The 23422-nt window shown below is 31.7% G+C and overlaps 1 protein-coding gene across 15 annotated transcripts in view; it reads left to right on the top strand.

Annotated features, from left to right (window-relative positions):
* The window catches only part of LOC148619140 (uncharacterized), a 42570-nt gene extending 21477 nt beyond the window's left edge, over nt 1–21093 (top strand). For 5 of the 15 annotated variants that reach the window (XM_088578721.1, XM_088578717.1, XM_088578714.1 and 2 more), the window contains 28 exons: nt 1383–1412; nt 2834–3004; nt 3304–3468; nt 3958–4072; nt 4271–4452; nt 4707–4898; nt 5543–5703; nt 6137–6245; nt 6735–6938; nt 7343–7491; nt 7903–8173; nt 9509–9657; nt 10231–10375; nt 10948–11160; nt 11403–11609; nt 12019–12123; nt 12309–12461; nt 13435–13602; nt 13815–13927; nt 14213–14393; nt 14637–14849; nt 15079–15458; nt 15636–15759; nt 16193–16401; nt 16709–16817; nt 17042–17211; nt 18145–18192; nt 19959–21093. In XM_088578721.1, coding sequence (XP_088434847.1) covers nt 1383–1412; nt 2834–3004; nt 3304–3468; nt 3958–4072; nt 4271–4452; nt 4707–4898; nt 5543–5703; nt 6137–6245; nt 6735–6938; nt 7343–7491; nt 7903–8173; nt 9509–9657; nt 10231–10375; nt 10948–11160; nt 11403–11609; nt 12019–12123; nt 12309–12461; nt 13435–13602; nt 13815–13927; nt 14213–14393; nt 14637–14849; nt 15079–15458; nt 15636–15759; nt 16193–16401; nt 16709–16817; nt 17042–17211; nt 18145–18192; nt 19959–20067 — 4545 coding nt within the window. In that variant the 3' untranslated portion in view covers nt 20068–21093. Of the gene's footprint in view, nt 1–1382; nt 1413–2833; nt 3005–3303; nt 3469–3957; nt 4073–4270; nt 4453–4706; nt 4899–5542; nt 5704–6136; nt 6246–6734; nt 6939–7342; nt 7492–7902; nt 8174–9508; nt 9658–10230; nt 10376–10947; nt 11161–11402; nt 11610–12018; nt 12124–12308; nt 12462–13434; nt 13603–13814; nt 13928–14212; nt 14394–14636; nt 14850–15078; nt 15459–15635; nt 15760–16192; nt 16402–16708; nt 16818–17041; nt 17212–17444; nt 17457–18144; nt 18193–18721; nt 18737–19958 lie in introns of all 15 variants that reach the window. The other 10 variants (XM_088578725.1, XM_088578719.1, XM_088578723.1 and 7 more) reach the window with 7 other exon arrangements.
* Nucleotides 21094–23422: the final 2329 nt, after the last annotated feature.

Genomic DNA, 23422 nt, shown 5'->3' with positions numbered 1-23422 from the left:
ATAAATAGAAAAAATGAAAAATTGGATCATTTGTTTTGGATATACAGAAAATGCTTCACCGGAAACTGAAACTAAAACCGTTACATTAACATATTTCTTCAGAAAATTTTTTTTTTCTTTTTTCCTATTTCTTTTCAATTAATACCATTCTGACAAAGTTTTTAGAACTGATACAAAAATTCTAAGTGAAATTCATAGTTGTAAATTAAGTGTACTGGAACTTCTTGTACATTCAATGCTTCTAGTCTTTTGGAAAATAATATTCATTTAGTCAGATATGATGGAGAACAAATTGTTTTGCACTCCTTGTCAAGTTATTATTTACATCAAAGGAAAAGTAGCACAGTGTTATTGATATACCAGTATATTCAAATGTATTAGAATATTCTTCATCACATTTGGTTTGTGTGAATTTTGCCATTTTCACTTCCTGTGGTAGAGGAGAGCACTAGAACAAAATTGTTAATAGCAAATAGTCTTGGTTATACGCCCATTAGGCCATATTAAAGAAGTTCTCTAGTCCTTAGATGCTGCCACCCCCTTCTGAAATTGGCCATTTGTGTAAGTGTTATGCTTTCTCAGAGAAAAAAAAATGCTGCCCAGCTGTATTTGGCACCTAAATGAAGTTCAAAAGCCTAGTGACCCTGATCAAACTGTTGAACTGTAGTCTGACAATATGGCTTCTGACATTGGGATAAACTGAAAAACTAATTTCCCAATTTTTCTAGTCATTTTTTATAAATCGGTGGTCTGAGAACCAGAGAATTAATTTTTCATGGCCTTAGTGTTTACATGATGGATTAGTTACAATGTTTTTGATCTTGTTCAAGATCAGAAAGCCTTATAGTTTGAATAATCTGCTACAGACAAAGTGAAAATAACAAACCCACATGAACTGTATTGTAAATGGATTTTGCCTAGGTACATATTATTCCAATTTATGTTGTATACCTCTAAAATGGATTTCAGCATTAATAATTCATCAGTGAAATTTGTCTGCTACCAAGTTCTAAATGTAAGAAGAAAACTGTTTTGTTGATAATTATATCTTAAAATTTTCATGATATTTGTGTCAAAGTTGAATTAAGCAATCTACTATTTTAAAAAAAATGTACATAAACTCTGATGAATTCCTCATTGTTGAATTACTAGGGTAATTGTGGATGTGTGCTTTTTTCATGGTTAGACTATGTTTGTGTCTTGTGCTGAGTGTTTAGATAAAATTATCAAGGAAAAATTCTGTTTAAAAAGAATTCCTGAAGCAAGCACACAGCTTATGATTATTGCAAGTATGTGAGATGTATAGGTAATCATGTAGTCATCTGTTGACCAATGTTGAAACTGACAATAGATTTGATACAGTATTGTCTATTTATCAACAGAGGGCCGATGGAAAGGTAACCAATGCTCCGGTAATTCTGTTATGATTTGTTTTATTATGAGCATGAGTGTTGATAATGTCCATAGTGTGTTTGATACATCAAGATTGATCTGTAATAAGTTGTTTTATTTCAACAAGTAGGACTTTTCTAATAAATTGACAATTTGTCTCATGAGTTTAATCTTGAGAAAGAATTATATGGGAGACCAAAGACACTTGTTTCCTACAAAAACACTTAAGTGATCATGCTCACGTCTTACTTGGATTGCACAATATATGAATATTGCTGGGACGGTAGGGTGATCATCACTTGGACATTTCCACCCAATTGTAGAACAATAATGTAGTTCTGTGTGTTTTAATTGATCTGTATGTCCTTATGTGACATACATCTGTTTACTGTAAATAAAAAGAGAGAGACACTATATGCTATTGTTGTACATGTATTATCAAAACCCAAGAAAAAGTTAACTAAAGATTCACTTCTGTGCATTTGCTGTTATATGCAATGTAACTATTTATTGATGCACTTAAGAATCTCAGCTTTCACAAAAATATGATTTTATTAAATGATCATGGTATCCATTAATTAGTGAAAAAACAATTCAGAGGTTTGATTTATAGACAGAAAGTTTACATTCCTTAAGAGAAACTTCTAATGTTTATCAGATTTTATGCTGGTTATATGTGTTGGTTTGAAATGTAGTTCTTGTCTTTCTCATGTATTTGTTTCATTCTGTTTTTATCAATGTATTAATTAATTTGCAGAATACTTTTCTGAGCTTTAGAATTATTTAAATTAAATAACAATAAGTGTATATGTAGATGTTAAATTGACACAAAAAACCTAACACTGTAGAACTAATGTTATCATAGCTGACTACAATGTCTCATTTTAACTATTCATTTTTAGTTTAGTTCATATATTTTATTCATCCTGTAAAATCAGATAGTTATTTTTGGTTCATATTATTTAATCTCCAAATTAGCAATGAAAATTTTCTTGTAAAATTGATATTTCATTTGATACAATAAAATTCTTCAAGATTTTTTTCTTAGTACATGAAGTGCATGGCCATGCATGTAATGTTATAACTGTGCTAGTGTCAACCAGTAACTCACCCCTTTTTCCCCGATTGGAACACATTGGAATGTCAGTACTACATGTACCAGACACTTTGCATGTTCTGGTTCATGATGTCAGAAGATAGATATGGTGTTAATATGATAGATATGGTGTTAATATGATCATCAATTAAGTCTACTAATCTTGAGAAATTTCATTTCATATGAAATTTGGTTTAAAAGTGATCAGACTTTACTTCATTTGTTCACTTCGAAATGATGGTATGCTTTAAAGGGGTAAGAATTTTACTTATCAATTTATTTTGTAACTTGTACATAGGACAGTACATGAAGTGACACCAAATGACAATGTATTTTTCTTTTCAGATGAATTCCTTTGAGCAGTTGTGTATTAACTACACAAATGAGAAACTACAGCAGTTATTTAACCATACAATGTTTATATTGGAACAAGAGGAGTACCAGAGAGAAGGAATTGAATGGAAGTTCATTGACTTTGGTTTGGATCTTCAGCCAACCATTGACTTGCTAGAAAAGGTATGGTTAGTGCAGCTTTGCTTGAACGTTAGGGGCTGTATTTTATGTTTGAAAGATAGTTAAATTTGAGCAGTTTGTTGTAGTCTATTAGTGTATGTGCACTTTTTAAGCATTTTAGATATGAATGAACACTCAATTAAAGATCTTTCCCATTTTCACATGTTCAGTTTATGGTAGAAAAAAGGAAAGAATAAGATAAAAGGAAATTTTGAATTAAATGGATGGTGAAGAACTTAATTCTTTACAAAATGAATGCATTGTTTTGGAGAATTGATGTAATTCTATATTTCTGATTTCAGCCTATGGGTGTACTGGCCTTGTTGGATGAAGAATGCTGGTTCCCTAAAGCCACAGATAAATCTTTCATTGAGAAAGTAAAATCTCAACATTCCACTCATCCTAAATTCAAGAAACCAGATTTCAGAGCTGATGCTGACTTTTCCCTCATACATTATGCTGGAATGGTAATGTATAGATAATATTTCTGAGTTAATATAGTTTCTAAATAATGTACAAGCCTAGGAAAGCAAGTGATGGAGGAGGTAGACCTAGGATCAGGGACATAACTCTTACAAATCATTGGAATGTTTGTAAAGCATTTTACATCAATCTCTTCTGTATATCAAAGTAACTTGGATAGATTTCATTCTATTTTCAAAGGAAAGCTTTATAGGCTTTGGTGAAGTTGAATAAGATGCAAACATATCACTGATTTGAAGAGTTATGTCCCTTACCCCAGGTGTACCTCCTTAAGCTTAGAAGATGTAAGTAGGGATAATGCATTGCTTTTATCTGCAAAAATATTTGCCTAAGTTTTGGGAAGTAAATTTGGATCAGCTGTTGCAGTGCAATTTTCATCAGGGAAAATAATGGATTGTATGTAAATGCCCTATACCTTCTGAATTTTCTTTTGGAATACCAGATGACATTTTAAATTTTTATCATCTTTTTAGGTGGACTATTGTGCCTCAAACTGGCTGACAAAGAACATGGACCCATTGAATGAGAATGTTGTTTCTCTTTTACAAAACTCATCTGATCCATTTGTGGCAGCTATCTGGAAAGATGGTTAGTTGATAAACGTTCTGTTAAGTAAATTGTTGAAATTTTTTCTTGAAATTTGAATATTCTGTCTTTTTTTTTCATAATAGAAATCATTATTTAGATATCTAAATGGTAATTTATTTTAGATTATTTGACTGTTATAAAATGATTACAAACTATGGTATATGAGTGCACTGTGTTAATTGTTTACGATGTTCACAGCTGAAATTGTTGGTATGGGAGCCACTGCTGGTGGAGATACAATGTTCGGTTCTAGGACCAGGAAAGGAATGTTCAGAACTGTAGGACAGCTTTACAAAGAACAACTGGCCAAACTTATGGCTACACTACGCAACACAAACCCTAACTTTGTTAGATGTATCATTCCAAATCATGAAAAAAAGGTGTGTAGTTTAATCATTTCTTCAAAAAGCAAAATCCTATTGATCTGAACTTAATGGGCTCAAAATCCATGGTTTATGATATAATTTTTTCCAAAAAGAAAATTCAAATGTTTCAAGTTCCTTTCATTGGAATTGTGACTGACCATTTTTGAATTTAAGCAGTTACAGTTTGTTAAAAATTTTTCAATATGTTGAACTCAAATGACATTTCTCTACCAGAGCCCTAAGATACCAATGTTATTGTATGTTTACAGGCTGGGAAGATTGATTCACCATTAGTACTAGAACAGTTGAGATGTAATGGTGTGTTAGAAGGTATCAGAATCTGTAGACAAGGTTTCCCCAACAGAATTCTATTCCAGGAATTCCGTCAAAGATATGAAATCTTGTGTCCAAATACCATTCCAAAAGGTTTCATGGATGGAAAGAAAGCTGTTGAAAAAATGGTAATTTGATATAAATATAATAAACATTGAATTATCAGAAATGACAAAAATGACTTCAGAAGTGTAGAAAGCTAAGTATTTTATTAGAATAAAGCTTAAGTATGCCGTCTTTGACAGTTGACTTTTACTTTCATGATTCTTTCACATCTGCACCCATTTTTGTCAGAACTGTATCTTCACTCACAATTTTTAGGTAGCTGTCTTCATAATAATCATGCAAAATCTGAAAAATGTGATACACCCCAAAAAAGGCTACATATTTTTATTTTTGTAATTAAGTTGTTTTATGGGTCTATATTATGAAATGTGTAATTATTCATTCAAATCTACCTGCTCTTATGAGATAATCAACATTAAAAATCCAATAGATTCTGTTGTATTTGAGTGTCATTTACAGAATTATCTCCCTTAATTTTGAATTCTACAGTGCATTCTATACAATTTTTATCTCGTATGAGCACCGGTTATACAAAAAACCAAATGTTAATTTCTGTTTACTGAAGCATTTTAAACAAAATATCAAAAATAAAAATATGTAGGCTTTCCAACCATGTATCACATTTTACATGATTCTTAGCTGGAATGCTACTTAATATGTATATTTATATGATATGATAGATTTAAGTTTTTTTTGTTATCTTCAGATTAAGGCCTTAGAATTAGACCCTAACCTGTACAGAATAGGTCAAAGTAAGATTTTCTTCAGAGCTGGTGTGTTGGCTCATCTAGAGGAGGAAAGAGATCTCAAACTTACTGATGTCATCATTCAATTCCAGTCCCTGTGTAGAGGACTTTTGGCTAGGAGGTAAGTCATAAAATATTGGTAGTTGCCATTATTGGTCATTTTTAGTGAAGTTAAGCTGTATTGAGGGTTTTAAAAATGTGAAACTGCTGACAGAATAACTGGTATTGTAATATGTCAATAAATACTAAAACATTCAAGAGTTTTCCAAGAGAGAGTGAAATATTTACAGTTAGTCTCTATCTATTGAAGATCTGGAATTTCTTCCAAGATTGTGATAAACTTTGTCTTATGCAAGAGTGAAGTTAACTGGAGGAACACATTGTGTAAAATTTGTTTGTATTTACTGGTCATCTTTTATAAAGGTTTACTTTTCGGAATACAGAAACTTTCATCTTTGTACATAATGTACAAGCATAGTATTGTATTATAAAAAAAAAATATGAATTTTTTTTAATTTTTTTTTTTTTTTATTTTATTATTATTATTTTTTTAGAAATTACCAGAAACGATTACAGCAACTAAGTGCAATAAGAGTTATCCAGAGGAACTGTGCTGCTTATCTTAAACTTAGAAACTGGGCATGGTGGAGACTCTTTACCAAGGTAATTTATATCTTAATTTCATTTGTGTATTATACTATTCAAATTCCTGGAAACCATCTTATAATTGCCTTTGATATGCTGTTGCCTCCTGGGAATACAGTGGGAACAGAGCAGTAATTGTTTGTCTCATCTGAAGAGGTTGATTATGCTATTTGAAAATTTAATTTATTGTTATTTTTATCGTCAGTCATGTAGTATTTTGAATTATTTAGATCTATTCATTAAAAACAATTTAATAAAACTAAGAATAAAGTATGAAGTGAAGTAAGAATGTCTGGAAAATATCCACGAGACAGCCACCTTAACAGTTACTTTACCATTATAAACATGTGAACAAAGTTGTACATAACCAACTAACACAAAATAAAAAAAAATTAATTTAAGAATATGAAAAATCAAAAATCGGACAAGAACATTTTTTGTTGTTGTTGTTCATTCAAAGTAGAGCTTGGAAAAAAATCATATTTTTCCATTTTGATACAATTACAGGTTAAGCCACTGTTACCTGTGACAGGTCAGGAAGAGAAATTAACAGTAAAGGAGGAGGAATTGAGGAAGGTTTCCGAAGCCTTTGATAAGTCTAAGAATGAAGTACAGGAACTGGAGAGAAAGTATGCTCAGATCATTGAGGAGAAATCCATACTGGCTGAACAACTGCAGGCTGAAACAGAAATGTGTGCTGAGGCAGAGGAGGTATGTTAACAACTAGGCAAGAATTACATGGAATGAAAATTTAACTGTAATTGTCCTGCAATTAGGATTTTTATAGTGGCATACTGATGGGTCATCTTTACCAATTTTATATTGAGCAACACCTTAGTAGAAAACAGGTAATTGGTTTTAGGGTGCACCCTAATATGGCTACATTTTAGATATGGCAACAAACGATACAAAATTTTTTATTTTTTTTTTCCTGTAATCATTTCAGATTTTTCTCTAAATAATTCAATTGCAATGTAATGTTTGTACTTGTCAGTGTTTTATTTTGTTTATAAATGAAATGGTGATAAATAGCTTGCATTTAGTATAATGTGTCTTTCCAAATAATGTTACTGTTTTAATATATACACTAAATTATGTATTGATTTCTTTATTAGTCAAGGGCTAGAATGGCTGCTAAGAAACAGGAGTTGGAGGACATTTTACATGACCTTGAACTGCGAATAGAAGAAGAAGAAGATAAATGTAACCAGTTAATAGATGAGCGTAAAAAATTCCAACAGACTGTTAATGATTTAGAGGAACAGTGCGTAATATAATCATAATGTTTCAGTATTGATAAACATAGTTGTTTTCCAACATTTGCAAAAAATTTATATGACCAAAACTGGTTTCTAAAAATGTTATCTGTTGTCTTTATAAAATCAATACTACTAAATGCAAAGTTACATTATTGACTACTTTACTCTACAGGACTGTTGAAAATCGCCCAAGTAAAGCAGCCATGAAGAATGATTTCAAAATATTTATCATTACTATAGATGTATGATTTTCCTACTTAGCTTGTAGATTGTGAATTTTCTAATTTTAAAGTGTGTCTTCATGTTGTTTTGTTCAAATTAATCATGATAAATTCAGGACTAGCATTTCAATAAAATGGCCTGTATGAGTTGTAAAATATAGGTATTTGAACCTGACAATAAAATTAACATTTCAGGTTAGAAGAAGAGGAACAATCTAGACAGAAATTACAATTAGAGAAAGTATCAGCTGATTCAAAAATCAAGAAATTAGAGGAAGATTTAGCCATTCAGGATGATTCTAATCAAAAATTGACAAAAGAAAAACGCTTCTTAGATGAACGTGTTAGTGAACTGCAGACACAATTAGTAGAAGAGGAAGAAAAATCAAAACAAATGACAAAACTAAAAAATAAATACGAACAAATAATCAAAGATTTAGAAGAAAAACTTAGGAAAGAACAACAGGTGTGTACCAGTACAATGTTACTTTTCTGTCGTTCATTTTTGGGGTTCTTTTGAGTTTATTCTTTTCAGTAAATTGTAAAATATGTGAAAAGGTTTTAAGGCAAAAAAATATGTATACATCTGTTTCTTGTTCTTATTTGGAAAAAAAAATGTTAATGGTCCATTCTGGATCCCGATTGCTCCGTGTCGATCCGAACCTTCATTTTACTAGCCCTAAACAATCAAATTGGCTTCTCCCATTACAGGAGGAAGCATGAGTGTACAGAAGTTTACATTAAGGAAAAGTCAATTCAGCCAGTCCTGTAGTGATAATTCCATAAAGGAATATCTCAACTAAGTGAAGCTGATCATTGATAATCAAAACGAATATATTGACCTACCAACCTGCATTTTTAGGTTTTTGATCCTTTAGGATAAAATGTCTGAAACTTCCTTACTGTTTCTGAATACTACACAAAAATGAAGTCCATATGAAGTTCATTTTATATAATCAAATATATTATTTATAACCTGTAAATATGTTTCTGGCAGTTATCCAGCTCAATAATGTTCTATTCTACAAATAAATTAAAGATCTAGTCTTCAATGAACCGAAGATTTGAGGGACTCCTTTTTGGCCTTGAAATATGTTAAGTAATAAATTTGCATTTAGGGAATTTTATTCTTGCAGTAATGTGTCAAGAAGCATTGAATGTGATAAGCATATTCTTTTTAATACAATTATCAGTCAAAATATCTATCCTGTCATTAATATTTAATGATTAATTAATATTGGGGAAAAGGTGAAACAGAATAAAATTTGTAAATGTGTGTGAAGTTGGAAACTGTTTACTATCAATAACAGTTTTTACTTCAGAATCAGTTGTATTGCTTGACATTCAGTTTATATGTATTAGGAAATACAGTTATAAATAATATGGGTTGCAAATGTATTCTACATCATGTAGTCTTTATAATTTTCTTCATGCTACAATTTTCACAAGAATAAAAAAACAGTACTAACAGCACTTTGATTTGCCTTGACTAACTGGAAATAGACATTTTGTTTTTGGCTGAACATGCACACAATTTAAAAAAGAAAAGTTGAAGGAATTATTTGTTATCAGCTTGAAAACGCTTTTGTGTTAGGTTGATATTGAATTTCAATTGACATGATACATAGACTTGATATGATAACTAAATTACTACAAGTATATACATTTGTTTTATTTCCTGGCAAGCATCCAAAACATAATTTTAGCTAGGAGAATGTGTAGGACAGTTTTGTACAGAAAAAGAAGTAAAAGCCACATTATGAAAGAAAGAAGTAAAAATTGTAATATGTATATGTTACAGGCTAGACAAGAATTAGAAAAAATCAAGAGACGATTAGAGACAGAATTGAATGATCTCAGAGAGCAATTAAATGAAAAACGGCAGCAATTAGAGGATTTACAATATCAGTTGTCCAAGAGAGAGGAGGAGGTCCAACATGCTCTACAAAAGTAAGTTGATTACAAGTACTAAATTCCTATGTTGAAAATTTTAAAATCACACATATTATTCTTCCAGAGCTTTTATTAGTTTAAATGTAATTGGGTTATTCCATAAAAAAGTGTGTCCTGTTGGCAGATCGTTTATAATCTATAGGGGTACCACCAACACATTAATACTATAATGCAAAACACTTGTCTTGTAAGAAAAATTCCAATTTACCCCCACTAACACATTAATGAATCAACTGGATTCTGCTCCCCCCAATTTTCAGGAATAGCCCTGAGGGAAACCAATGAAATTTGTTTTGAGATATTACCATAGTGATCTTACCATTGATTGATCTTTAGACCATGTCCATGCTGTGTAAAGCTGTTAAAATTTAACATTGTGTAATTTCCTAGCTATCTTGATAATTGTCAAATTCATAAATGTCTCATATTATGGTAGAAGTGTTAGTAGCTTCTTAAAATAATATACAAAAAGTAAATATTTACATCTAAAGGAAATTAATGTTAACCACAGGAAGTCAGGTTGTGAAGTCAGGACAGAAAAAACTTGTAAATAATGATGAATGTTTTCAGTGCTGAGGAAGAAAGTGTAGGAAAGGCAGCAACTATGAAACAAGTAAGAGAAATACAAAACCAGATACAGGAACTGCAGGAAGATTTAGATGCTGAGAGGGAGAGTAGAAACAAAGCAGAGAAACAGAAACGGGATATTAGTGAGGTAAATAAGTGCTGGTTCAAAGTAATACATCAATAGATCATCTGTGTAGTAATGCATTGTCTGCTATTTAAAAAAAAAATAAAATAACTAGTCATATTTTCAACCATTTTTGGAAAATTGTCTTCGCATTCAAAGTTAGGTTCAGACCAGTAAAGTGGTTTTTTATTTTTTTTTTGTTTTTAGTTTTTTGTGTGTGTTATAAGGACAGAAAAGAAATGTTTATATTAAAAGTAAACAATTTTGCAGCTTTGGCAAATTGCCTTGAAATTTGTCTAACTCTGTCTGCCAATTTTAAATTCTGTAAGGTCAAAATTGCTATTGAATTGAGTAGCCACTCCACTCTGTCTGTTAAACCTACTGAATCTGTAACCAAAAAGGTATTGAATACATATTGAAGATGTGCACCTCTTATTATGGAGAAATTCGAATAATTTTTTCCTACATTTTAAGCATGTTGAACTTAACCATTTTTTGTCACTTATGTTTTGAACAGTACCTACACTGTGTGTAAACTGCAACTCAAAATGTATAACAGTGATGCAGGTCCAGACATGTATTGGTCTTGTTTTTAGGAACTGGAGGCATTAAAAACAGAGTTTGAAGAATCTCTTGATGCTACAGCAGCAGTTCAAGAACTCAGAAATAAACGTGAGGATGAACTCAGAGACTTGAAGAAAAGTTTAGATGATGCTCAGAAAAAGTATGAAGGCAATTTATATGAACTTAGATCTAAATATAACCAACAAGCAGAGGGACTAAATGAGGAATTGGAAAATGTGAAAAAGGTAAGCTTAATACATTGTTAGCATCATTCAATAATGATAATGTCAAACTAATCTTTTTTGCTAAATGAATTTGAGGTCATTGGTTATTTAGAATATACAATGATATTCTTAACTCATAATGAAATTTGTTTTCAGAAGTTTTACTTAGGTTTCACTTCTAATTTGAAATGAAAAAAATATATATATACTTGTATGATATTTAAATGGGGTATTAAATAGTTTTGTATTCTTTTTTTTTTTAGAGCAAATCTTCGTTAGAAAAAATGAAACAGACATTAGAACATGAAAATTCTGATTTAGCTAATGATCTAAAAGCAGTTCAGATGGCTAAACAAGAATCTGAGAGGAAACGACGACAGCTAGAACAGAATGTACAGGAATTGAATGTTAAACTTACGGAGGTTGAACGAATGAAGGGTGATTCTTCTGACAGAGCAACTAAATTACAGGTAAAATTTGGTATAAGTAGCTTATTTTCCCAGGCACATGATGTTCTGTTGTGCTATTTGGTTTTAACAGAGGCTGAGAAGTAAAAAAGGGCAAAGAATAATGATTTTTGTTTTCAAAATAACCACAGCATGAATTCATTATCTCAAGCTTACAGTTTAATTCTGTTCGTAATAACATACTTAAACAGAATCCTCTTTGTTTGTACATTCATCTACAATTCATGCTAGCTTATTTCTGTTAACTAAATATTAAGTTTGATCATCAAATGAAATAAAAAGAGTAAGGTCTTTGTATTGAGATTGTAGCGAAGGGAGATAATGTCTATAGGCACTTTGGTTTGACTGGTAGATTTTTCATGGCCACATTTAATTTTTTTTTCGTATCTGTCATTACTGTCTTCTTTTACAGAATGAGTTGGATCAAATAAACAGTCAGTTAGAACAAAGTGATGCTAAGTTATTGCAGACCAATGCCAAAAATTCATCATTAGAAGCTCAGCTGACTGAAATAAATGTAAGTAAACAGAAGATATTGTGTAAATGTAAAGATACCATATGATGATGAGTAAGACTTTCAAAACATTTGATTGTTAATAATTTGACCTCCTTAATGGCAGAAAAGGTTACTGGACTTTTTCGTGGTTTAAAGTTCTTATTATTATTATTTTTTTTAATGTATTGGATTATTTCTAATTTTAGGAACAATTACAAGAGGAGACCAAAGGTAAATTATCTGTGCAGTCTCGGCTACGTCAAGCTGAAGATGATAACAGAGCTCTTAAAGACCAATTGGAGGAGGAAGAGGACCAAAAAATGGCATTACAGAAACAAATCTCAGATCTACAGTTTAAGGTATCACTAAGTTGGCCACTAGTTATGCTACCAAAATATTCAGTTGGGGGGCATATTGTTTTACCCCTGTCTGTCCGTCAGTCATGCTCTGTGTATATAGATATTCCGCAGAACTCCTCCTACAGTATTTGGGGTACAAGTTTATACTTTACAAAATGATTATATATGGAATAAAGATGTGCATATTATCAGGGTTTTGATTTCTTTCAATATTTGACATCTTCATGGATAGTTGGACTTTTTGTCACCATTTTGAGCGAATAGGGTACTTGTCTTTTCCGGATAACTCCTCCTACAGTATTTAGGTCAGGGAATTGATACTACGCAGAATGATTATACATGGATTGAAGATATGCATGTTATCAGTTTTTTTATTTCTATCAATATTTGACATTTTCATGGACAGTCATTTTTTCTGATCATAAAATTGTCGCCATTCTAAAGAATTAAAGCTTGTAAGTATAAATCGACTTATATGTCAGAAAATACGTGCAGAGGCATCAAATGTGTCCCTCAAACACAAGAATCTTCTCATAAATGAATTTTAATAAACAAACATTATGTGGTAACTGTGTTAAAATGGAGTGTGAGGGCATCCATTGGTCTAGTTTTCAATTAGTTTGTGAAGAAAACAAAACTGGGTACTTACATTAACTGTTTGTATTATTGTTTATGATGTTAAGGTTCATATTAAGATAACCACAAGATATATAGGTATGAAAAAGGTTTTAATTTAGGCATCAATATTAGGTGGATAAACAATCATTTTCATATCAGAAAATGTTGAACCACTCTATAAGAATACATCTATTAATAAAGTTAATAACTTTCATCTATAAAGCTGTTTGTTAGATAAAAATACAGGGGAGGCATATACACAAGAAATATGCTATAGTTAATTACATTAACTGTGAATGTAGTTAGAAATAAGCCTTGATATAGTAGAATTCTGTAGTTTAGTGATTGTTCATAGGTAACTGAATATAAGAAGAAAGCTGAAGATGAAACAAAGGTGCAGGAAGCTTTGGATGAAAATAAAAAGAAAACAGATAGAGAGATGGAGGCAATGAATGCTAAGTTAGATGAAATGAAAGCTGTAAATGACAGATTAGAAAAATCTAAGAAGAAACTACAGCAAGAGGTTGGTTAAGATTTAAAATTTTGAGCCCATCGTGATTAATGGTAATTAAAATGTGGTGAAAAAAAGATTTTATTATTATTGAGTATTTTTTAAAATTAGATTTAGATTGATAAGAACAGATTACACGATTATTTTACTATGAAAATGTTATAAGTGTAGTTTTTATTCCACTACCATGTCAGTACTGTAGGAGGTGATATGTTGTGTTTCAGGTTGAAGATGCTAATGTTGAACTTGAAAGTCAAAGGTCATCATTTACACAGATGGAAAGGAAACAAAGGAAATTTGATCAGATGTTGGCAGAGGAGAAAGCTGTATCAGAGAAGTATGTTATACGTTGATTGTCAGATTAAAATTAGTCTATTGGCTAACCTTCATAGGTTTTATAAAGATTTATTAGGGAAGAGGAAGTGGTCCTTATCTTTTGTGTACGTCCAAGATTCCAGGGTTGATGGGCAATTGTAGCAATAGCCTCTCTTTCAATTTTTGATCCATTTTATTTGATATGCTAATAAGAAAGACTGATTCTATGGTACTTAATGTTTACAGAGATTTTAGAATTTTAAAATTGTTAGCAACATGGAATATTAATCTTTATCTATTTAATAAGGTTAGCATTAGATCGGGACCAAGCAGAGAAAGATAGCAGAGACAAAGAAACTAGGATCCTAAACATGGCTAGAGAGTTGGATGATCTTAGAGAACAATATGATAAACAGAGGAGTTTAACAGTGTCCCAACAGAGAGAATTAGATGATCTCATGTCCTCAAAGGATGATGTTGGCAAAAATGTAATAATTCAAATTCCATATCTAAAACACTTAATTATTATGACTCACTTTTTTTACAATTTTGGTCAGGTATTGTGTATTATATTTATTTGCATATTGCAATATCGATTACAAAAAATATATAGGAATTTTTGTGAAGAAAATTAGTATGCCAAGCTGTTAGTTTGATATTGTGATAACTGTTCAGCACCCACCTCAATTTTATTTGTAATATTCTTTTCAAAAATTATGTTTTACTCTTAGGTTCATGACCTTGAGAAGGCTAAGAGAACATTGGACGCTATGCTGGAAGAACAGAAGCAAAAGATAGAGGAATTAGAAGATGATTTGCAGACAACAGAAGATGCCAAGCTCCGTCTTGAGGTCAACATGCAGGCCATGAAGGCTCAACATGACAGAGATCTATTGGCTAAAGAAGAAACAGTTGAGGAACAGAAGAAATCTCTTCTCAGACAGGTAAGTGCTGCTAGGATGTTTTTTTATTGAAAAAAAAGAATTCAGTCATTCCCTTCTTTCTTATATCCTAAATGATAGAATTTATTATCTGATGGAGCTAATTTGTGTCCATGTCTAATTTTCCACTCTGGTTCATATAAAATAAGAACAAGTCATGTAAATGGCCTTTGTTAGTAAGGATATACTTAGTATAAATTATGTAGACAGTTAACCTTACCCATTTTTACAGTTGAGAGAAATGGAAGCTGAGTTAGAAGATGAGCGTAAACAGAAAGCGTCAGCTGTCAACAGCAGGAAGAAACTTGAAAACGACATCAAAGATCTACAACAGCAGGCAGAGTTGGCTGTTCGTGTTAAGGAAGATGCTGTCAAACAGCTCAAACGTTGCCAGGCTCAGATGAAGGACAATATGAGAGAACTCGAGGAGGCCAGACAATCTCGTGATGAAATGCAAGCTGCTATGAAAGATATGGAAAGGAAACTGAAGAATTATGAGGCTGATCTGCTGAAACTTCAGGAAGATTTGGCAGCTTCAGAGAGGCAGAGGAGAAATGCTGAGGCTGAGAGAGATGAACTCCAAGATGAGATGGGAAGCAATGCTGCTGGAAGGTAAGATGTATTGCATGAAGATTAAATAGGAGTAAATATATATCCGACTTTCATGAGAAATAGATATGAACAGATATTTTACTTACTCTAAAAACTATCCATATAAGTAGACTAATAATTCATTTTCTGCCTTTCATTTTCAATTCTTCACTAGAAAAATATATTTTTTTTTCTTAGGTCTGCATTCCTTGATGAAAAGAGAAAGTTGGAGGCTCGTATTGCTGCACTTGAGGATGAATTAGAGGATGAACAAACCAACAGTGAAAGTCTGCTTGACAAGGCTAGAAGAAGTCAATTACAGGTACTACATTGTTTGTATTTTTCCCCTCCCCCAACAATTTTTCTATGGTAATGATTTGAAGGCACCACAGGGTTTGGCTCCTAGCAACATTTTGAACATGTTAAAATTAATGCTTTTGAATAGGTTATACTAAATTTGGTTGATACATAGACAAATCTAGAACCCTTTTGACTGATGTCATTAGTCAAAGGTAGAGGCCTCTGTAGTTAATTTCTAGGTTAGATTTTAACATTATTAAGGATAATTAGCAATTCCCATATCAATTTACCTTGATGAATGGATTATTAAAAAAAGTAGAATTAGTTTGTAGAATAGTAATGTCATATTGAGACTGTTAATTGAATACTTGGTTACATGAATTGGTGAATTCTAGATCAATTTAGAAAATGAGATAAGTTAAGTATTTAACAATACAACTCATTTGGGTTTCCAGCTTGACCAGTTGACAGCTGATTTGAACTCAGAGAAGTCAGTCACTCAGAAACTAGAGAATCAAAGGACAACTCTTGAGAGACAAAACAAAGAATTAAAGGAAAAATTAAATGAATTAGAAAATACACTACGTACCAGAACCAAAGCTACTATTGCATCCCTTGAAGGAAAGATTAGTAGTCTTGAGGAACAGCTGGACATTGAATCTAAGTATGAATACCTATACCAATATTCTTATATATCACTATAAGTTTGCATGGTATCAGTTAATTTCTTACAAATTTTGTATATTTCTTACTATCAGTTGGCATTGTATTAAAGGCACAGATTGAAATATATTTTGTCAAGTTTAACAGATTAATTATCATGTCCAATCCCATTATCACTTCATTGTACATTGAAAACCATTGATTTTCATGTAATTTGTTTAAATTATGTCAAAAGATTTTTTTTTTTAAATAAATGTTACACTATTTTGAATTGAGAGAAGACTAACTTATAAGAAATGTATTGACAGAGAGAGAAGTGGTATGCAGAAGGTTAACAGGAGATTGGAGAGAAAACTGAAGGAAATGTCAGTACAAGCTGAGGAAGAGAGGAGACATGCTGACCAGAACAAGGAACAGGTATGAAAATCTATATAGTATTACATTCTACTTCTTGGAAGTTAAAATGTCCTTGATAGAGGTTGTCATTATCAGTTTATGACTTGAAATTGGATAAAAACCCACAAAATTGCTTATGTTAACTCTTCCTTAAATGGAAAGATTCCTTAAAAAAGATTAGAGAGATTCAATTTAAACAAAGAATAGTTAAGTACTATATGTTCTAATATTTTGTACAAAAATAGGCTGACAAAATGATGAACAGAGTAAAGGCCTTGAAACGGCAAGTGGATGAAGCTGAAGAGGAAATTACCAGATTAAATGCACAGAAGAGAAAGATTCAGAGAGAGTTGGATGAACAGATGGAACAAAATGAATCTGCTGCAAGAGAAATCAGTCAGTTAAAGAAATACAGGTGAGACTCTTCATTCATTGGTCAAATATAAAGTTAAATGACTTTGTCATAATATGGTAGTTCCTAAAATGTTCAGGAAAAACAATGATATTTCTTAAAAGAACTTAGTGAAAACTTTTGTCTATTACAAAGTGGCCAGGAATTCATACCTTCATTTGCTCTGTGATTTATTATAGAAATCAAATTTAGTCAAAGTGAACTTTTTCATTAACCATATTGGATTCTTTGCTTAGTGAAAGAAGCAGGTAAGAATAAATTATTCGCCCCTGACTTGTACATGTATTTGTATAATTTGCAAAGTATGGGGTTGTGAGTGAATATCCTGCATGAAGTTTTAAAAACTTTGCTACAAGTATCCATGAAATCACAACCAACCAGACACTCTGACATGTTTGCATGCAAGGTCATCTAACATATAGCTGCATGCTGTAACATTATTTAGAATGCTTGTCAGTGATAACAAGCTGTGAAATGGGTGTAAATTGAAGTTGTTAAGTATGTCCCAGATTGTATACTTATTCACAAACTTACATTATCCTTAAACATTTTTTTCTTTCTTTTTTTGTTTTTGTTTAATTTATATTTTGGGAAATAAGATAACTGCCACATCAGTCAGAAGTCATATTTTAAACTTTTGATTTGACCTATACTTTATTGTCTGAATTTTTACACCAATTCAGATGTTACCCTATTCTGTTCTGTTAAAAACTTCAACAAAAATTTAACAGCCTTGCATTGTAGCTCTGCTTATGATACTGGAAGAAAAAATATATTAAGCTACAGTAGTACTTGGGGTACTTGATTAGGTGTAAAACATTACACCTTGTGCATAAACTCAACTACACACCATAGTTCACAAATCTTATCTGAAAAATGCTTTTTGTCTCAACCACAGTAGAGGGTTGCTTTATATTAAATTCTGTATTTCTGTAGATCTGATGGCTACATTCCTCACTCTTTGCGATACCTCACAACAAATATGTAAATAAAAACTCTAACATAAGTGTTTAATTGTATCCTGTGTGGTCTAAAATGTTACTGTAAATAACTGGAAACAATGAGTGTAATGAAATATTATTTCCACCAGCTTCTACTAATTTATAGATACAATATAATTGACTTAATAAAAAGAAAGAAAACCTCCTGAACTAACTAGTAAAGGGATTTAGTTAACATTTTTTGTAGAAATGATATTTCATTTTTGTTCCAACTGACTGGATTTTGATATATTTCTATGTGTGACTAATGTACCGGTAACCTAAGTTTTGTTCAATCAAAATAATCAATAATTGTATTTATTAAGGCCTTGCCAAGTTAGTTCATTGATTCTCAGAACTATGTTAGTATAGAATTTTCCACTAAATAACTTTATTTATGTAAGCGGTATTGAAATTGGAAAGTGGACAGTCACTGAAGCAATGCTGTAGTGTCTGAGAACCATTGAAATAAGTTGCATGGTCTCTTTATAAATGTTGACAAATGTCTTGAGATAATTTGATATTATTCTTAGTGTTAACATGAAGTGGTAAGTTGTCTTTTTGCATGTTGCCTTAACCAGTTGCCCATTTCTTTACGAATTCATGTGGTCAAATTCATGTAGGCATGAAGTTTATGTTAAAAGTCAATAGAATAAATACTTTCTCGTTTCATTATGGTCATACTTTCATTAAGTCCTTTATTTATCGTGTGATTCCTATTTTTTGACATATGCTAGCTTCAGCTGATATCAAGCCTTTGAGCTTTTTCTGGCATCGTGAGCCTTACTTGAATTTGTTAAATCCAATTTCTATCTTTTGATGTAGCCCTTATCTTTAAAAGCTGTACATGTGCATTTTGGTAGCAGTTAAATACAAAATAATGCATTAGAAATAGCAAAAAAACTAGTAATTGGTACAACACTAGCTTAAGCTCTGATAAATTTGGCTAGTTTAATCATGTGCACTTGTGATAACTGACTCACAAAAAAAAATTTGATATTGAATGGAGTCAAACCATTTCATGTTGTATTCTGTTTGAATGTGTTCACTAATAGTTCTGCTATGTGTAAGTGTATTTGCTTGTCTTGTATGTTTAACTTTCACAAATATGTTTTAACTTAATCTATTATTTTAATGTTTAGTTGGCTCTTATTTATAAAAATGAATATTAAGTTGTTGAGGATATAATGTCACACATAGTTATATGTCTTTTTTTTTTTTTTTTTTTAAATTGCCAAAATTGTTTAGTAGAATGCTTCCGTGGAAAGGTGCCAAATTTTGCAAGGAATTCATATTTGTTTTCCAATTTTATTTTATTTATAAATCCTTTTGATAATTTCCTATTTTCACTGATCATAAGTATGAAATTTAATTTGTGTTGGGAAATAGCTTTCTTCTAATGCACAACTTCCTGTATCTTTAATGTGTACTGATTTTGATGTTTATAAGGAACAAAACACTTTCATGTGGCTATTTATTGTGATCGTTTCTGTTTTTTTTTTCTCCAGATTTTAGATTGTGAACATAAATTTAAAATCTTTTTATGCTCTTAATCTTGTTAAAAATAATAAAATTTAAAAATGTGTTTCGTATCCGTAACAGCTATTAGTACTATAAGTTCACACTCGTGTAAATAATGCATGCAAGAAATGAAGATTATTCACCTGTGTATGGTTAAGGTGGAACGTGCACTGCATGTATAAAGCATGTTTAACTGATCATCATTCATTATCCAAAGATTGTCAACCTTCTTTTTTTTTGTCATTTCAGACCGAGTGCTTCACGAGCTGGAGCTCGTTCTACAGTACTGTCTTCCCGTATTGCTGATCTTGATGATGATGATGATCAAGATGAAACAAAGGAAAACGCAGAGGCTTAACCATAATATAAACTATAATACTTTATTTAGTTGTTTATCTAATTATTATTAAACTGTTATAGCTCTCACAGCTTTGCCAGTGAACTGTCTTTTTTTGTTTTCTCTTGTATGGTCTTAGGACCTTTGTTTTGTTGATTATTTTGAATGGTGTATTTTTATAGAAAGAGATCTGTGAATTGTTTTTGTTTGGAATAAGACAAAGCTTGATTGCCAGTTTAATACTGTGCAAAGCATACATACATTTTTATCACATAATGTTGCTAATGGTATGATGTACAACTGTTTATGTATATTAAGGTTCATAATTCATAATTTAGTATAAAATATGAAATTTGAAGAAGTGTAGAAAAAAATATGTCAGTGTCCATCCCATCGAATTGTCAAAACCTTCCTGTGTAGGAGACCATTTTTCGTGTCTGCAATAAGTGCTATCTTAATATTGAATAGTTGCTACTTATTTGTATATAAAGAAATTTTTACTTGGACCATTTAAGCCTTTTTGAAGTTAATTCAGAGAGATATGGCAAAGTGGTGTTAGGGGCCTTGTTAAATCTATGTGATTCTATTTTTAACAATATCAACAATGTCATACATTTGTGTAATGTATCAAGTTATTTGGAAATAGGTAAACATCTTCAGTGGTTATTTCTTTTCTTTTATATCCTATGTTATTGTGATGGTAATTTTTTTTTGGATTTATTGAATTTCTGTTAATTTAAGGACTTTAACCTATAGCTCTATAAATCTTGCATAGTTTTCATATAGGCATTCCATCAGAGGTTTGGGGACAGATTTAGTCCTAAATGTATTTTTATAAAGATGTTATAGACCTGGAAGTGATATGCAAAGGACCATAGGGAACAATATTTAAAAAAAAAATGATTTTTTTTTTTCATTTTTTTGTATAAATTGATATACATTGACCACTTAGGTAATTAAATATTGCTTATTGCTAGCTAAATAAATATTCATGGTGATAGCTCTGCTATTTGGATGGATATCTTGAATAAATTTGTAACCAACAAATTTGTTTTATTAATTGCCTTTCTCATCTCCTAAAGGAATGGAAGTAAGATTCTATGTGGTGCTTTTTATTTTTCATGGTTGTTTATTTTGCAGCATTTGTCAAATGACGATAATTTTGGCCTGGGTACTAATTTTTGCTGTTTCATAAGAAAGATTATGGTCTTATATTGTTAAAAATAAATTTCGCTTGTACTATTTTTCCTGCTTTACTGTCCACCACCAAAAGAGAAAATTAGTTCACTGCAAAAGTTCATAGTCTTACAGGAGCCTTCCTGGATCTGATAGAAAAAGAAAGAATGGATTCTGTGAAACAACAAATGTACCAGCCCATAACCTAAATACAAAGTAGTTCATACTCTCAGAGATTCCCAAAAGGTCTTCAATAAACACAACTTTCAAGAAAGCTGTGATGCCCCTACAACAAAAGTAATAACATCCAAGGTAAGAGGACAATGACACCTCTTCAAAATAAAACTGAAATCTAAAATAGCGACAAAGACACAATGACCAACATCTGCTGACTGTGGATGGCCACATGTTTGCAATGGTGTTAAACTAGTTAATTACTGGCTAACCTATTCCTTCACTCTTATAAGGCTGACTTGGTAGCTGTAGGAACATGGTTTGGCCAGATCCTTTAATCTTCCGCTATATAGAAGACGTATTATCGTAAAACAATCCTAGTTTCGGGGATTTGATGCATCGCATCTACCCCAAAGAACTTTAGATAATATATATTACAAACACTGAAGTCAGCCTCATATCTTGAGTCGACCTACACTAAGAGATCGATGGCAAGGGTAAATTATTGACAAACACAATGACCTATCATTCCGTATTGTCTCCTTTCGTCAGTGGTAACATTCCTTCAGTACCTGCGTATGGAGTTTTAATATCACAATTTAAACGTTATGTCTAAGCTTGAATTAGCTACGCACACTTTTTGTACCGCGCGGGACTTCTTACAGTTGGGCTTTTGTTGCTACAAGGTTGAAGTCATCACTCCGAATTTTATGGTCGTCATCATGAACATTGATTGTTCCGGTGTATCCATCTGCTCCACGAGAACCGATTTGTTCAAGTGTTATAGTTTTCTTTTCCTCTTTCGTCTACCCGGACTTTTTATGAACAGCTCGGCGGTGTTTCTAGAAAAGCAGAGGACGCTTACCCTACCGGTGCACCTGGTCCATACTCCCAGTTTTTAGTAGAGTCCGAGTTCCTCATTAACTTTGTTCTTTGTACGTATTGCTTTGGTTCCCTTGATTACTCTTGCAAGTCTTAACCGTCCCCTTTAATATAAGGTAAAAAAATTATTTGAAACAACAAATAAGCACACCATGAAATCCACTGAATAATACATCCAATTCTCCCCATGGAATACCTCAACTTAAATGAGATATCCAATTAAAAGATTCCTTGCAGTTACCGAAAGCTAGCTCAGAACATTCGAGAATGACAATACCATCAAAACTACCAGCATTAGAAATAGTCGATCACTATTAGTGAAAATGGAGAATAATTGAAAATCGTACCCTCTAAGGAGAATATATTTCACAGTGGATCCACAATTGTCGAGGCTCTGACTTGTACACGGAATTTCTCTGTAGAATCAAGGATACGTTCAGCCTATGTTTATATCATCACTACAGTAGTTTGACGCGCGGTCGTCATCATAATTTGACCGGTTCACATATGAGATATCGTAATGCGATTCCATGTTTTCCCGGATTTCAGTATTACTATGCTTTATCAAGTTCAAGATAAAATGATGTTCCAGCGTTTTTACATAAGTTATACATACATTTGTAGTTGATACTGTTCCATGTTTTATGGTGACTTTTATTATCTTTATTTAATTTGTCTATTTTGTATAATTTTTCACCATTTCCGCGTGATCTACTTTTATATCATGGTACTTTGTTGAATGGAAATATATCGCCCAAACGTGAATAGTTTTTTTTTTCATGTGACCCCTTTGTGACTCGATTTGGTAATATTCTATACAGACAGTTTGTTTTGGGGGCTATATTCTATCAAACACATTATTTCAATCAAAATCTATCAACTGTTCTTAATATTAGATTTATTCGTAAAGGATACGATTTTCAAATTACTGTCAATTCTTTTAACCTTGTTTCCACTAATTGAGATATTCGACCCCTAAGGCACTAAGTTATTTTTTTTAGTATGCACTACATCACTCTTGCCTGTTAAGGAACCGACCATTTTTATCCTGAATGTGGGGATTTGATGCCGCAAGCACATTTTTTTATTCATATTTCAGCAGCAACCAAAATCAACATGTTTTTTTTTATATGAAATCTGCCTT

Source organism: Perna viridis, chromosome 4 (genome assembly GCF_037379345.1).
Source record: "Perna viridis isolate PV_CMFRI_1.1 ecotype Kerala chromosome 4, ASM3737934v1, whole genome shotgun sequence".
NCBI lineage: Eukaryota > Metazoa > Mollusca > Bivalvia > Mytilida > Mytilidae > Perna > Perna viridis.
This window is presented reverse-complemented; position numbering and strand designations above follow the sequence as displayed.